The sequence below is a fragment of the Schistocerca gregaria genome, chromosome 7 (assembly GCF_023897955.1).
Source record: "Schistocerca gregaria isolate iqSchGreg1 chromosome 7, iqSchGreg1.2, whole genome shotgun sequence".
NCBI classification, from domain to species: Eukaryota; Metazoa; Arthropoda; class Insecta; order Orthoptera; family Acrididae; genus Schistocerca; species Schistocerca gregaria.
This window is the reverse complement of record NC_064926.1, coordinates 98343410-98360951: the sequence shown is the minus strand read 5'-3', so window position 1 is coordinate 98360951 and position 17542 is coordinate 98343410. Positions and strand designations below refer to the sequence as shown.

General features: G+C 41.1%; 1 protein-coding gene across 1 annotated transcript in view; it reads right to left on the bottom strand.

The window, feature by feature from the left end:
* The window catches only part of LOC126281793 (myrosinase 1-like), a 150958-nt gene that overhangs the window by 32909 nt on the left and 100507 nt on the right, over positions 1 to 17542 (bottom strand). Inside the window, exons 9-10 of the mRNA XM_049981005.1 lie at positions 16657 to 16791; positions 6609 to 6715 (exon numbers count right to left, since the gene is read on the bottom strand). Coding sequence (XP_049836962.1) covers positions 6609 to 6715; positions 16657 to 16791 — 242 coding nt within the window. The remainder of the gene's footprint in view (positions 1 to 6608; positions 6716 to 16656; positions 16792 to 17542) is intronic.

Sequence of the window (17542 nt, the reverse complement as noted above, 5' to 3'; positions counted from 1 at the left end):
CGACTGAACATAGGCCTCCGCTGTTAGCGCGGTTAGTCTAACTAACAGGTTCGAGGTGCTATCTGCGCCTGACAGTGTCTCTCAGCCAGATTCTGTTGTTTCAGAAACCTCTCAGCCTTCAATATCTGGGCAGTCCCAGAGGGTGAGATTATTAGCAGCTGGGACCTGCAATTTCAGGCACGTTACGGCGCTCCTTAGGGACATGGCTACCAAGGAGGGGAAGAACGCCAACGTGCACTCCGCTTACGTACCATGTGGAATCATTCCAGATGTGGAACGTGTCTTTCCGGATGCCATGAAGAACGTACAGTGCAGTCAACTGCAGCTGGTGGATCTCGTCGGAACCAATGATGTATGTTACTTTGGACTTGAAGGATTACCTTTGGTTTCGAGCGGCTGTCTGAAATGGTAAAGGTTGCCTGTCATGCGTGTGAGACAAAACAGCTCACTACTTGCAAAATAGTCGACAGAACCGATTGTGAACACTGCTACAGAGCCGAGTGGAGGGTCTGAATCAGAGGGTCAGACGGTTTTCTGACCGTGCACGCTGCAAATACGTCAACTTGAGCCACAGGGTGGTGAGGTTTCGGGTTCTGCTAAATACGTCAGGAGACCATTACACGCAGAAGTCAGCTACATGGATAACGGTGCCTGTGTGGTGTCGACTAGGCGGTTTCTTGGGTTAAAGTGTCCCGTGAAACACAAAAAGTGCTTCAGTCCTAAAAGGTGCAGGTCGAACACAAGAAGAGCGTACGTCTAGGAACCATCGGTGTAATAGTTGTAAATTACCATAGCTGTGTTGGGAAAGTACCAGAGTTCCAAGCGCAAATAGAAAGCACTGACACTCAAATCGTTATAGGCATTGGAAGCTGGCCAAACCCAATGACAAGTTCAGACGAAATTACACTCCAGGAAACTGAAATAAGAACACCGTGTATTCATTGTCCCAGGAACGGGAAACTTTATTGACACATTCCTGGGGTCAGATGCATCACATGATCACACTGATAGAACCACAGGCACATAGACAAAGGCAACAGAGCATGCACAATGTCGGCACTAGTACAGTGTATATCCACCTTTCGCAGCAATCCAGGCTGCTATTCTCCCATGGAGACGATCGTAGAGATGTTGGATGTAGTCCTGTGGAACGGCTTGCCATGCCATTTCCACCTGGCGCCTCAGTTGGACCAGCGTTCGTGCTGGACATGCAGACCGCGTGAGGCGACGCTTCATCCAGTCCCAAACATGCTCAATGGGGGACAGATCCGGAGATCTTGCTGGCCAGGGTAGTTGACTTACACCTTCTAGAGCACGTTGGGTGGCACGGGATACATGCGGACGTGCATTGTCCTGCTGGAACAGCAAGTTCCCTTGCCGGTCTAGGAATGGTAGAACGATGGGTTGGATGACGGTTTGGATGTACCGTGCACTATTCAGTGTCCCCTCGACGATCACCAGAGGTGTACGGCCAGTGTAGGAATCGCTCCCCACACCATGATGCCGGGTGTTGGCCCTGTGTGCCTCGGTTGTATGCAGTCCTGATTGTGACGCTCACCTGCACGGCGCCAAACACGCATACGACCATCATTGGCACCAAGGCAGAAGCGACTCTCATCGCTGAAGGCGACACGTCTCCATTCGTCCCTCCATTCACGCCTGTCGCGACACCACTGGAGGCGGGCTGCACGATGTTGGGACGTGAGCGGAAGACGGCCTAACGGTGTGCGGGTTGTAGCCCAGCTTCATGGAGACGGTTGCGAATGGTCCTCGCCGATACCCCAGGAGCAACAGTGTCCCTAATTTGCTGGGAAGTGGCTGTGCAGTCCCCTACGGCACTGCGTAGGATCCTACGGTCTTGGCGTGCATCCGTGCGTCGCTGCGGTCCGGTCCCAGGTCGACGGGCACGTGCACCTTCCGCCGACCACTGGCGACAACATCGATGTACTGTGGAGACCTCACGCCCCACGTGTTGAGCAATTCGGCGGTACGACCACCCGGCCTCCCGCATGCCACTATACGCCCTCGCTCAAAGTCCGTCAACTGCACATACGGTTCACGTCCACGCTGTCGCGGCATGCTACCAGTGTTAAAGACTGTGATGGAGCTCCGTATGCCACGGCAAACTGGCTGACACTGACGGCGGCGGTGCACAAATGCTGCGCAGCTAGCGCCATTCGACGGCCAACACCGCGGTTCCTAGTGTGTCCGCTGTGCCGTGCGTGTGATCATTGCTTGTACAGCCCTCTCGCAGTGTCCGGAGAAAGTATGGTGGGTCTGACACACCGGTGTCAATGTATTCTTTTTTCCATTTCCATGAGTGTATTTCGAAGGAGCTAACGCTGTTCAGCTAGGGTAGGCTAAATACAGTTGGGCGGTGCAGTGTTTGTTGCTGTCAGAAGTAGTTTATATTGTAACGAAATTGAACTAGATAGTTCCTGTGAGTTAGTATGGATAGAGGCCGTTCTTGGCAACCGGAATAAAATAATGATTGGATTCTTTTATCGACCTACCAACTCAGATGATACAACTGCTGCAAGGTTCAAAGAAAACCTGAGTCTAATTTCAGTGACTTATCTGTCTCATACAATTATATTTTGTGGTGACGTCAGTCTCGATATCCTAGAGGAAATACATGTTTAAATCCGGTGGTACACGTAAAATATCATCCAAAATTTTGCTAAACGCATTGTCTGATAGTTATTTCGAGCAGTTAGTTCATTAACTCACTCGAAAAGTAAACGGCTGTGAAACCACACTTGACAAATAATCCTGAGCTAATAACGAGCATCAGAACGGATACAGGTATGGGGTTTTCGTAGCGAGACTGAATACCGTAACTCCCAAATCCACCAACAATAAACGAAAGATATATCTATTCAAGAAGCAAATAAAAATTTGCTTGATAGCTTCCTGAAAGACAATCTCCTCCTAAATTAACAGTGTAGTTGTATACCAGATGTGAGTTGAATTCAAAGAAATAGTATCAACAGCAATTGAGAGATTTATACCAAATAAATTAACAAACGGCGGAGTTGATCCTCCATACTGCGCAAAACAGGTCCAAGTAAATACCTGTGAGTTACAATCAAGAACAACTTAAATTGGAAAGAACACATAGAAAGTGTTGTGGGGAAGGCGAACCAAAAATTGCTTTTTATTGGCAGGACGCTTTGAAGATGCAACAAATCTCCTAACGAAAATGTCTGCACTACACTTGTCGGTCCTCTTTTGAATCACTTCAGCCTCATGTGGGATCCTTACGAGACGGGTTTAACGGAGTACATCTAGATAGTTGAAAGAGGGGCAGCTCGTCTCGTACTATCGAGAAATAGGGGAGAGAGTGTCGCGGACATGATACAGGACCTGGGGTTTCTTGTTGCGGCCAGATCTACTCACGAAATATCAATCACCAACTTCCTCCTCTGCATGAGAAAATATTTCGTTGACACCGACCTACATAGGGAGAAACGGTCATGATAATAAAATAAGAGCTCGCAGGGTAAGACACAGGTGTTCGTTTTCTTTTCATGCACTCTTCTAGAGTTGATATGAAGGTATTTCATTGAACACTTTGTCAGAGTGCAAGTGTGATTTACAGAGTAGCCGTATAGATACAGATGTATATTGCATAATAATAGTCCATTCAGCAGTGAATTCTGGGGAATTACTTTTGAAAACTATCAACATGTGAACCAATGTTGATGCACTGAAGGAAAATGTATTTTTTGCAATATTCTGGCCAAAAATTGAACAGATGACTTACTGAAATGAAATTAACCACTACAGTGATTCTTCTGTTGATAGAAAAACATAAAGAAATAACGGGTGATCAAAAAGTCAGTATAAATTTTAAAACTTAATAAACCACGGAGTAATGTAGATAGAGACGTAAAAATTGACACACATGCTTGGAATGACATGGGGTTTTATTAGAACAAAAAAAAAAAAAAGTATTGCTAGACGCGTGAAAGATCTCTTGCGCGCGTCGTTTGGTGATGATCGTATGCTCAGCCACCACTTTAGTCGTGCTTGGCCTCCCAGGTCCCCAGACCTCAGTCCGTGTGATTATTGGCTTTGGTGTTACCTGAAGTCGCAAGTGTAACGTGATCGACCGACATCTCTAGGGATGCTGAAAGACAACATCCGACGCCATAACTCCGGACATGCTTTACAGTGCTGTTCACAACATTATTACTCGACTACAGCTATTGTTGAGGAATGATGGTGGACATGTTGAGCATTTCCTGTAAAAGAACATTATCTTTGCTTTGTCTTACTTTGTTATGCTAATTATTGCTATTGTGATCAGATGAAGTGCCATCTGTCGGACATTTTTTTAAAGTTTTGTATATTTTTGGTTCTAATAAAACCCTATGTCCTTCCAAGCAGGTGTGTCAATTTGTACCTCTGTATCTACATTATTCCGTGATTTATTCAGTTTTCAAATTTATACCGACTTTTCGATCACCCGGTACATTTAAAAGTCATGAACTTCTAACCATAAACATGCGTCGCCGGTACTGAATGTAGCGATTACGACATGTACACTTACCAGCGTCAACGTTATGACGACCTACATAATAGCCGGTGGATAACAGCCGCGACGCGTCGCCGCTTGTAAGTGATGAGGTGTTGCTAGGTCGATGGAGCGATTTGGCATCACATCTGCTCACACAAACCACCTAATTCCGGGGAGGCGGGCGATGACCTCTGACGCCATGTTCAGTCACAACCCAGATTTCTTCGATCAGGTTCAAATTTGGCGAGCTGGGGGCCCAGCACATCATCTGGAACTCGCCACTGTGTTCCTCAGACCACTCCATAAGCCTCCTGGCAGTGTGACACGGGGCATTATCTTTTTGAATAACGCCACTGCTGTCGGGAAACATGATCGTCACGAAGAAGTGTGCCTGGGCCGCAACCGGAGTGCATTACTCCTTGGTGCCTTGCACGAGCTCCACTCGTGAATGCACACGTGAATGTTCACCAGAGCATAATGGAATCCCGCCAGCTAGTCTCCGTCCCGCAGTACATGTATCAAGGAGCTGTTCCCCTGGAAGACGACGGATTCGCGACCTGCCATCGGCGTGATGAAGAAGGTATCGGAATTCACCATACGACGTAAGGCTCTCCCAATGCTCCAACGTCCAGTGCCGAAGGTCACATGCCAACCTGAGTCGTACTTTCGATGTCGCAATGTCGTGGTGTTAACATTGGCACATGCATGGGTTGTCGGCTGCGGAGGCCCATCGTCAGAAGTGTTCGGTGCACCGTGTGTTCAGATACACTTTTATTCTGCCCGGCGTTAAAGTCTGGTGTTAGTTGCGCCATAGCTTGCCGCCTGCCCTGTTTTTACCTCTCTGCCCAGCCTAAGACGTCTGTCATCTCTGATGAGGGTTGGGCGTCCAACCCCACGGCGTCTGGACGCGGTATTACCTTGAAGACACTCACCACAGCACTCCTCGAACACCCGACAAGTCGTGCAGTTTCCGAAGTGCTCTTACCGAACCTCTGGGCAATCCCAGTCTGCCCTCGGTGAAATTCAGACAGATCGCTCCCATTTCCCGTTCTGCATAAGGGCAGCTCGCTCATTGATACTACATGCAGTGTGCGCGTGTCTAACTAGCAGTCATTTCTCTCCCGATGATGCTACTATATCGATAGTACGTCGGAGGTCACAAGGCTCTGGCTTATCAGTATATGTGTTGTTGCTGACTCTCTGGGCACAAGCTGAACATGCCATTTATGAGACAATTAATCAGTCCTCAAGGAAGTAAAGTAGAAAACCAGCTCAACATCAATAGAAAACAAGACGTCTGTATAGTAAATTTTAATATTTATTTTCCCACGTCATATCAGAAAAATCTCTGACTAGGATTTTTTTGTTAAATCTTTTATCCTTACGTGTATGTTGTCATTACTTTGATTTGCTTTTGCATAAAAAGTTTTTAGTCCATAAACAGACTTCACACACAAGCAACTTTCTTTAATGACGGTATTCACCAAGATGACTAGATATTTCAGCGATCAATTTCTCCACCTTCCTCAGGAGAGAGGCCTTTTTTGCAGTGCCCCACTGAACACTGATGTTAATACTGGAAAGCTTCGTCCTATACAGACACCCGTACCGTACACGGCGCATGCGCCGTCCACCACAGGTGCTGGCCCAAAAATGTCACTGTGGTGCTGCCCATAGTCGAACATCGCCATCAACGATGCGTCACATCAAAGACTTTCCTCAAATGCCCGGGTCATCCGCACCAAAGAACGTTGCGATTTAATGCACCACAATACAAGGTTTCATGTCCTGCTAACAGGAAGTACTTCTCTCTAATAATCACGTTTCCTCTAAACCTAATTGAAATTCACTGCTTGTAAACCGGACGCACTGGCAACTATTAGGGTTTCACCTGATTTCACGCCGTGAGCCGCGTTTAAACAATGCTCCGCTACTGCCGACTTTTCAGGCAGTTGTAGCTTCGTCTAGCCTTTATTATTGATGCTAGCACGTTTTTTTAGAGAAACATCATCAAGGATGTATATGATGAAAGCTGAAGCACGACCATGAATTGTAACAAATATTCTAGACAGTGGTTATTACTCACGAGAATCCGCCAGTCCATTCCAGATTGTCCATGAGGCTCCAGGCGACGTATCCAATCACTGGAACGCCATCAGTGTTAACAGCTTGTAGGGCAGCATAAAGATAAGACTGCAAGAGAGAAATTAATCTTGTACATAATCTGAAAGTTTGTACCCTGTGTAGGAACATATTATAAAGCCCATCCTTTGACCAAAATTTAACTCCATTTTCCTGATTTACTCAATGTAATTTTGAGGAAACTACCCTCCCCGATAAAACATATTTGCTGAAATTCGGTGAGCTTTCTCAGAAATGAAACCGGATTTTCTTAATTTTCTAATAAAATGATATTACCAAAATTTACGAAACATCAGTAAACATACTGTGCTCATTCCATCTCCCTCAAGAAAGCTGTGTATAGATCAGTACTATACAGAGCCTGTAAATTTCTATTCCAGTATACAGAACCGCCACAGGAAATAGTAAAATGCACACCCATAAACAATGGATATGGCGCTATAATTATCACACAATGCCACAACATACAAAAAGTAAACACAACAAAATCCCGCAAACTAAATTTGCAATTGACGGGACACCAACAATTAGCTATGTAAAAATGCCAGATCTTAATATAATGACTGGTGAATTAGGTTGACAATTCAGAAGCACATGTGTAAAGATGAGCTTAACAACCATTAACAGTCTAAGTAGGAAGCTTATTCACAGTACAAAATCATTAGCTACGTATCGTGACTTATGTGGCATTTAAACCATTGCCTATAGCCAACGCAACAAATACCATATACGCCAGACTGGAAGAAACTTCAGAAATCGATTTAAAGAGCATATAGACTGCTGCATACTGAACAAATGTAACAAATCAGCAGCAACAACACACATTAAAGACACGGACGACCCTTTGAAAATCGCAGACAAGCTGGAAATTTTGCGCAAAATCTGACGAAAGTAAAACAATATGTGTAATGGAAGAAATGAAACTATTCTTTCGCAATACAATAAAAAAGATATTCTTAAACAGTTAAGTGAATACAAAGCCTCAGAATTCTTCAGCAGCCTTAAGCCGATTCTAATGCAACAGATTTAAGATGTGCCAATGTGAAACAAATGACTGTCAAACTATCAGGTCGCCATACTGCACCAGTGTAAATTGTGTAAGTCTATGTAGAAACGTTGTATACAGATAAATACACCCAATCCTGTGCTAGACTAAGCAGTGAAATGATGTAAAGCTATACAACAGTTTCATCAGTGTTTCGATGAGGCGAATGGAGCTTTGGGATCCCAAAATCGCAAGTGGACAACTGATACAATAAAACTGTATCGCACGCGTATCGCATAATAGCAACTGATGCAAAACTATGTGTATCACACACAAGCTGTGGTGTCAATTGCAAGAAACAATGAGGCACAGCTCCACACCAGCAGAAGACATCAATGGACATCTATTTCTGGCCACCCACTGCCCCTCCTCCCTTCAAATATCCCTATAGCTACTCTGGCAGCAGAAAAGTAAACAAAACAATAGTGTACGTTAGTTCAGATTAAGACATCTTGTCTTTGATCAACACATTTCTGTACATATGGGCAAAACGCCCTTGAAACATACTGCAGTATGTTAAACTAAATATAAATTCTCTTACGGGACTGTGGTGAACTGAATGGAGAATTCAGCAAGACTCTCCCATGTAACTATAACCCATGTAAGAAAAAGAAGAGAATTGCTGAACAGGAGGAAATGATTGGTGCCATTCAGGCTGAATTAAACATCCGAAATTTGAACTAGATAGGTTGAAATGGGAAACAGATGGTGGTAACTGGATAAAGAAAACAATCAATGAGCGAAAGGAGAACAGCTTTTCAACTTCTTGATCTAGAGCTGAGTTTACAGTATCGAATAAACTTCACTTGGCACCTGAAGTAGAAGGGGTTAGGCCTCATCCATCTGTAGGTCACAGTAGGGTGCAGCAGACTTCTAGCAAAGAAAATAAGTGTAGGTCAGCAGCAGAAGAGATTAGGAAAGATGGGTGTGCAGTATGCCCGATGGTGCAGTACAAATTAGGAACAGGATAACAACGCAAATATTGTGAAGCCAAGTGCTAGCCTTAGCCTGGCGACAGAGGACATAGGGAACTTGTAAAAAGATGTTGGCAGAGAGGATGAGGTTACTGTAGTAGATGAGGTGGGAAATAGCATAGATAAGGACAGAAATTACAGCATTAGAGGTGACCTGGATGAAACAGAAGTTGAAATGTCAAAGAAATATGAGTTATTTGGAGAACCTACACAACAAAGAGCAACCCTGGGTTAACACTGTTGTGAGCTGTGTGAACGATGAATTGAGTACGTTGCTGCTGACTGAGAATAATTCATGACTCCAAGAGAAATGTTTCTAAGAACTACGTGGAATGAACTGGAAAAAAATTTATAATGAACCAAATGCTAATGTAAAATTTAATCCATTCCATTAACCTGAAAACATCTTTTCTTCAAAAGTGAATCAGAAAGGTCAATAAAGAGGTATTAAAAAACCATGGATCACAAAAATGATTAAAGTATGTGGTGTAAGGAACAGAAAAACGTATCCATTGGTCAGAACAAGTAGATATCCTGTAGTCGTTGCACACTACAAAAACTACTAAAAATTGCTAAGATAAGTATTAAAAAATTAAGGACCAAGTGTATAACAAAAGAAATCCGTAATTCCGACAGCAATCTTCACGCCCTGTGGAATCTAGCGAAACAAGATTCAGGACTACCAGCCACAGAACAGGACCACATCACAACTGAGCTGAATGGAAGGGCTACAAGTGATGAGCCACAGGTAACAAACGTATTTAATAATCATTTCTTAAATACAGTAGAAATTATAAGGAAAAACTGTTACAGAGAAATATCACAGCAGTATATTAAAAAACCAGCTCTCATAAAATTCACTTCTATGAATGTATCACCAACTTCTCCTGAAATTAAGAATGTTGTTCTCTCAAAAATAAAAACTCGACTGGTTTTGATCATGTTTCTTAAAGAGTACTAAAGATTTGCTTCAAAGTAATACGCCCTGTCTTATCTGAATTACGTAATTCATCACTAATTAACGGCATTTTTCCAGAGAGATTGAAATATGCCGCCGTCAGACCACGCCATAATAAAGGTGACAGGAGAGACGGTAATAAGTGCAGATCTGTTTCACTGCTGACACCACTTTGCAAAACTTTTGAGAAGGTGATGCATTCAGAGTAGTACCTCACCTGAGCAACAGTAACATCCTCACCATATCACAGTTCGGATTTCAGAAGAGTTTCTCTACTGGGAATGCCATTTGTATATTCACTCACCAATATTTTACAAGGATTAAATAATGAAACAACGTCGTCTGGTATTTTCTGCTACCTGTCCAAGGCATTTTACTGTGGAATTGCACAATTCTCTAGATAAATTGAAGTTTTCTGGGACTGATGGCATAGTCAACCATTATATCTAACGGAAACGATGCAGGAAGTTGTACTTATTAAATCAACTAGTGCACTGCACGGCCATTATTCTAACACGGGAGAAATCACGTATTGTTTCCTCAAAGGCTCAGTCTTTGGTCCATTATTTTTCCTCATATATTTAAACGATCTTCTGTCTAACCGTAAGAAAGCAGGATTAGATATCTTTTTTTTTGTGGAGATGACTCTTGTATTGTACTCGATCTGAGCATACATACAGAAACAGAAGGAATGGTAAACAATTTTCTTGAAACTATCATTGGTTTTCTGCGAATGGTCTCACCATCAATTTTAAAAAGGCCCAACATATTTGGTTCTGCACTTCTGACGGTACTAAACCGATGATGAACTCAACACATGGTGAGGAAACACGAAATGATCTGGAGACTTTAGAATCTTTAGGTGTCTCTCTTTATGAAAAGTAAAACGGAGAAAAGCACATTTTGGAACTCATGAACAACTTAGTTCAGCCACCTTTTGCAGTTATAATCAATGAAAATCTTGGGGAGAGATAAATCAGTGAGCTTGACATATTTTGCATATTTTCATTCAATAATGTCATATGCAATAATGGCCTGGCTTTCACTGCTTATAAACGTGCTGTAAGAATAATATGTGGTGCTCACCCATGATCATCTGAAAGATGTCTGCTTTAAGGAGTTGGCCATTCTCTGTACTGCTCACATTATATTTTTTCCTTCATGAAATTTGTTGAAATTCGTCAGCTGTACTTCAAAAGGAATAACGATATACATATTTACAATAACACAACTGAAAAATGGCATTCATTACTCCGTATTACGGTGAATTACTATTGTTGTAATGTGAGAAAGATGGTGGGTAGGAATTACTGACACATCTTTATATTAAAATTTTAAAAAAGCCTTACAAATGTTCAGCCATATTTACAAATTAATTTGCGATATGAATGCAAAATGACTCGTCCGACTTCATTACAATTTATCGCGTAAATTATCTATGGAGCATGAAACTAACTAAAGTCATTAGATGTGACTTGTAGCAGTAAAATACAAATAATTAATTACTACATTGTTTATATCATATCTGTATGCTCTGATGGACTGAAGTAAGAACATTTCAGGAAGTTTTCTAAAGGGTAGCATATATATAATTCACGATTTTTTGCCAATGTCCTCAATTCTCCGAGTTTGACATCAACTTCTGTGATGAATTGGTTCCAATGAAATACTCAAAGGAGCTATCGAATACATCGTAATTTTAGAGTCAAACAGTACTCCTTTTATGTTGATAGTTCTTCACACAAATTTAAAACAGTCTGTAAAGATACATGGGGAGAGACCCCCCTCCCGAATATGGTAAAGTTAAAATTTATTAAAAAATGAAACAGTGATAACGACAGAATCAAAAACCGACTATAAGCATTGGCAAAGACATTAGTTATGAATTCGCAGTAAAGCGAAGACAAATGACCGTAAAAACATCATTCACTTTTTTGTACATGACTTTGTTTCCCTCTCTCGTTTGTAGAAGTTTTGTAAAGCTGTACTGCTCGGAGTATGACAGGTAAGAGTGATTTGTATCTTGCGTGTCTCTGAATAAGAGAAGACTTAAAAACAGTATCAAGCATTTTTATTAAAGTGAAATAGAACCAAGTTAAGAAGAATTTCTTCGTTTTTTATAGCATCTATAGTTGAAATGGATGAAAAGAAGTCCACGGACGTATCTTCGTAAAATTAACAGAAGGAGAAGTTTCAGAAAACGAGAAACATAATTAAAATATATATAGTGATGGACACAGAAAAAGAAACGACGCCAGGCAAGGGAATAAACAATAACACAATTTCGTACACGCAGAACACCTCATAATAATGCAATTGTACTAATATTCTCGTTTCATTGCAAGCGAAAGGACAATTACCAATCAAATTTCCTTCATTCTTTCCTTTAATTGTTTTTATTTTTTATTATAGTACAAATCGTCGTCGGAACTACTGCAATTTTCTGGTTTTGACATTTTCACAAAAGATTATGAACCTTGCATAATTGTAAGCCTATAATTTAACGAATATTGTAAACAATTCTCAACCACAACAATAAACTGAATGCACAAACCTTTCATTTATGTATAAAGTACATGAAAATGACATCTACACATCTCACTGCGTGCAGTGTAGCGAAATTCGTCGTAATCAGTTTGTGGAAAGATGAAAGCAGTTTCGATATGTTCTAGGCTTCTCGCATAACAGGAAATAATATTATGTAAGAAATATGGTTATAATAAATGTTTCAACGACAAAGAAGCAGACAGAGGAAAATTCCAGACGATACATGGAAACACTTTGTACATTACATTTCCACATTAGCCTACCATCAAATCGAATATCTGCAAACTTCTATTGGTTCATCACGCCTTTCTAAAGTTTTGGTATCTGACTCACGAAAACATTTTAAATAATTGAAGCATAATTGAAGGTTTTAGTAAAACTCTATAGTTCTCTGTTTTTGCTAGTCTGGCGCAGCCTCATTGTCACGGGCGTAATCAACTAATTTTATCAATCACATGCGGCTAAAATAAGGTTTGAGAAGGTGCAAATCAAGAAAGGGTGAGCCCATAAAAACAGTCAACGTTCGAAACATTTCTCAGAAGAAGAGCCTCCGTCAATTCATATGGGGTTAGTCCCGTGTGAAAGTTAGCGATACCAAATCCGAATATTTGACCTCGTCCATACAGTAAAATCGGTGCTTTTGTGAAAAGACGCGTTACCTGCTTTGTCTGTCACTTTGATATGGCTATGAATTCCGAAGGTAAGCGTCCATCCTGTAGTTAAGATTTAAGCTTTCTGTAGTTTATCCAAATCGATTAAGGCAGATTCTGGGATAGAGTCCTTAAACAAGTAAGGAAGAGTTTCATTTTTAAAATTTTCATTTTGTCATTACATTTTCGAGTTTTCTTTTCTTAATAGTTACTATTAGCGATGTAAGGCGAACTGATGTCCAGTATCTTTGATTTTAGATGCAAAATGCTTTGATGCTTTCCGTAGACCACCCTCGACTAAGTTTCTTAGATTTTTTCACAGAATGGAGGTAAAATAACCTACAAGACTCTTATTTTCTGTCTCACGATTGAGGATTTAATGCAATGAATGACTTGCAAAACAATATTCCAAGAGCAAACTAGTAAGAATAATGATTACTTATGTACAGTATCCGTTATTTAGTTTTGAGCACAAAATATCTTGTCCACTATATTTGAGTGGTTGCTGATAATATTACAACTAATGCAAAAGTTTGCAGACACACATTCATGACTTTCCGTACAATTACTCGAGGACTGCTTTACAATTAAAGGTTGCATTTGATCTCAAAGAATTCTACTTCATAAGTAAGGAAAAGACAAGAAAATTCCACGAGCAGTTTCTCAGTCGCTCAAAAAGCTTACTGAACGTAACAATTATTTGTTTATAGCAAGACCTCCATATTAATATGTATGTCACATTATCTAGATAGGTGTCTGACTGGACCGTGGGAGTGAATCCCATTAACGCCTTACATGAACTATGTAAATAAGTGATATATATTTCAGTTATACTGTATGGATTTCATGGTCTGGCATTTGTTCGGAATGAGGATGAGCAATTTTAGTAAACAGATAGCTGCAGCTAATATTAATGTGGAAAGTTAATCGTGCAAAAAAGGCATCCACCTAAAAAAGTCTTTCAAGAACTAAAATGAAAGCTCAAGAAAAGCTGTAAATAAGAATTAATGACCGCTGCATGTTTCGAAACCATGAAGTTTCTTCCTTCGCTACAGTAACAACTAATAAGGTGTTTCGAATCAAATACCTGGAAACCAGTTGACTGAGTTACTACTAATCTCCATCAGCAATCACCAATTATCAGCACCTACTAAATATAGAAGTGAACGAAGTTTCTTTTAACAACAGTTTATTCTTGAAAGAAAGCTGTTAATCTCTGAGGATTAAGAGAATATAAAGTTGAGAAGCACGCCAACTACATTTCCGTGCGGGACAGTTACCCAGCTGAACATTTAGAAATGCAACAGATCTACTGAAGAGACAGCCTACACTACGCTTGTCCGTTCTCTTTTGGAGTATTGCTGCGCGGTCTGGGATCCTTACCAGATACGATTAACGAGATACATGGAGAAAGTTTAAAGAAGCGCAGCACGTTTTGTGTTATCCCGAAATAGGGAAGAGAGTGTCACGGACGTTGTACAGGATTTAGAGTGGACGTCATTAAAACAAAGGCGTTTTTCGTTGGCGCGGAATCTTCTCAAGAAATTTCAATCACCAAATTTCTCCTCCGAATTCGAAAATAATTTGTTCGCGCGGACCTACATAGGGAGAAACGATCGTCCTAAAAAAATAAAGGAAATCAGAGCTCGCACTGAAAGATACAGGTGTTCGTTTATTCCACGGGCTGCTCGAGATTGAAATAATAGAGAATTATAGTTAAGGTGATTTGCAGAACATCCATGTAGATGTAGAACAAAGAGATTTCGCAAGAGTTGCCTTTCTCCCAGTTTTTGCCAAAAATTTTCGTCGTGGCGCAAAGGAAACTCCATTGCTGTGATGCCACAGGGACGCTTCTAGTGTGTCTAGGAAATTCAGGAGAAGACGACATCATGTTGTTGTTGTTGTGGTCTTCAGTCCTGAGACTGATTTGATGCAGCTCTCCATGCTACTCTATCCTGTGCAAGCTTCTTCGTCTCCCAGTACTTACTGCAACCTACATCCTTCTGAATCTGCTTAGAGTATTCATCTCTTGGTCTCCCTCTACGATTTCTACCCTCCACGCTGTCCTCCAATGCTAAATTTGTGATTCCTTGATGCCTTAGAACATATCCTACCAAGCGGTCCCTTTTTCTTGTCAAGTACGATATCATGTTATTAAAATAAAACTATTTTTTATTAAAATAAAACTATTTTTCTCTCCGGAACTGTGCTTATTTTTACTGTAGTTGTTTTAGTTTTGAGTTCGTAAGCGACGATCCTCATCACAGTGCCTTGATTTTCGTACAAGACAATATCAATTTACAAAAACATGTACATAAAGTAAAAATTGGTTCACAGTTTCAGTGCGGTATAAAATATCTTTTTACACAGTTTCGTTGCGAAATATTCTGTTGCAACTGCGACTATATTTCAGCCTCCTTTATATGGCAATTAACCAGAAATGGGTGCTGTGCGATACTTCTCGCGATGAAACTTTGAAACGGTAAAACGAATTTTCTTCTGTGTATCATTAAACACACATAACGTGCATCCATAGGAAATGCGATCTGTACCCGAAAAACTATCATGGTGATCTCTCCATTGGCAAAATACTCCAGGTTAATTTGCAATTCGGATATCCTAGAGGGGGCTACGAGAGGATACATGAAAAGAAAAAGGAGACGGAGCGAGAAATTTCAGACATCTTAGTTTGCTATCGAAGCTATAAAATCTGAAAAGGAATCTGGAAGGGCTCAATGTAGATACATTAGACGTCAGTCAAGTCAGATGGAAGGAAGACAAGGATTCCTGATCTGAGTAATACAGGGTACGGTCAACAGCAGCAGAAAATAAAAGAATGGGAGTAAGTTACTGTGAACAGTTCAGTGACTGGATTATCCTCACCAGAATAAAGAGCAAACGAATGCCAACGACTTCACAAGCATAAGACAAATGTTTTACTCAGGCAGTTCACGCTTAATATGTAAAGAGAAATGAAAATCTAACAATTATTAAGGATACGAGCGCTATAGTAGTGGAGGAACTGAGAGACAATTGACAGGAAAATACGGGCTCGGTATCAGGAATTACAGAGAAGAATAACTTCTTCCGTTCTGCAATAAATTACAGGTAAACAAATCCTTGGAGACTCACACGAGAAGGAGGTATAGTTGCAGAAGGCCCGGAGACACGGGAAGATACCAACTGGATTACTTCGTGGTGAGACAGACATTCCGATACCAGATATTGGATTGCAAAGCGGACTCAAGAGAAAATGCAGACCACACAACCATTAAGTAATGATGGTAAGTAGGCTAAAGCTTAGGAGAATCTTCAAGAAAAATCACTTTATAAAAAAGTAGAGGACTGAAACGTTGAGGAATAATGATGTGCTTTTGAATTTCTCTAAGGTTGTAGGTCTGCGATATTGAATACCAGAACAGGCAGCTTAGTTGAAGAGAATGGATACCTCTGCGAAGGCCAATGGAAGAAACCTAAAACAAAAATGACTCCAGAAAAAAAGTCTGGACAGCTTCAACGTAATGAAAAGTCATTTCTCTCAAAAGCAAGTTCGAGCACATTAGGAGAGGAAAAGGAAATTCACACTTAAATGTGGAGGAGAGTGTGCATTGGCGGGAAGTGTACATTGGGAGCCTCTACAAGGGAGGTGAACTGTGCGTCGATATTGTAGAAGGAGAAATGGGAATCGATTTGGAAGAGGTAAGACAATTCTCGTTTTTTGTTTCTTCCTTTGTTACGCGCTAAGCACTCATTCTTTCAACACACGGTTGTAATTTTTTGTAAGGGCAGCTGAGAGCTCGTCTTCTCACCCTACTCACCACGTAGTACTCGATGCGGTCCGTGTCGTTGAGCCCTGCACCAGTCCGGAGGCCGTTCTCCGTGACCATGATCTGGTAGCCAGGGTACTCGGCCGCTATCCAGTTCAGAAGGTTGCGGAATCCCGTGGGGTAGTTCTGAAAAGCAAAACAAGTGAACTTCGGGACTGAGGCCAAGTTTTCAAGCTGCGCATTAGAAACCGTCAGCGAGAAAGTGTAAGAGAGTCCTCAAGCCGAAATGCTAATGTACAGGGAATGCTTATTCCTTATCTGGACACCGTCAGGAATAAGAGTTGCAGGGAGGCTACCCCTCTGAAACTAAAGTAGGTTCGTCGTACTCATTTATTACTTAAGCATTATGTTCGAATTTGCTGAAGCAGCCCCTGGTATCTGGTTATCGTCGGAAACTACAAGCGCCGAGAGCACGGTTTCGATTACCGCTAACGACCCACATTGTTTTCAACGTAAAGATCTCGAAGAACATCCACTTCGTCTTTTGGTGGTAACTAACAGGTCAGTTTACATACTAGCTGCTCACGTGACAGGTGATGAGTTAAGATACCTCGATAGAGCAGGTGTGCCACTGTTGTCCTGGAAAACGCATTCACTCACACATTGTAAATATTTGTTCATGGGTAAGATTCCTATATTGTTTTTCACTAAATTATAGACATTTTCAAAATAAAGCTGAAAAATTAATTACAAATGAGATAAACTCAAGACATGATAAAAATAAAGTCTATATAGGTTCAAAAATAATTCACTTCACGTAATCTACCATAATAGACGAGAAGTTAGTAGCAGTACTGCATACAGAATTTAAATGTAAATATCAACACAAATTTCACATATTTAGCATTGAAGATGGTATAGACTTGCTGGTACCTAG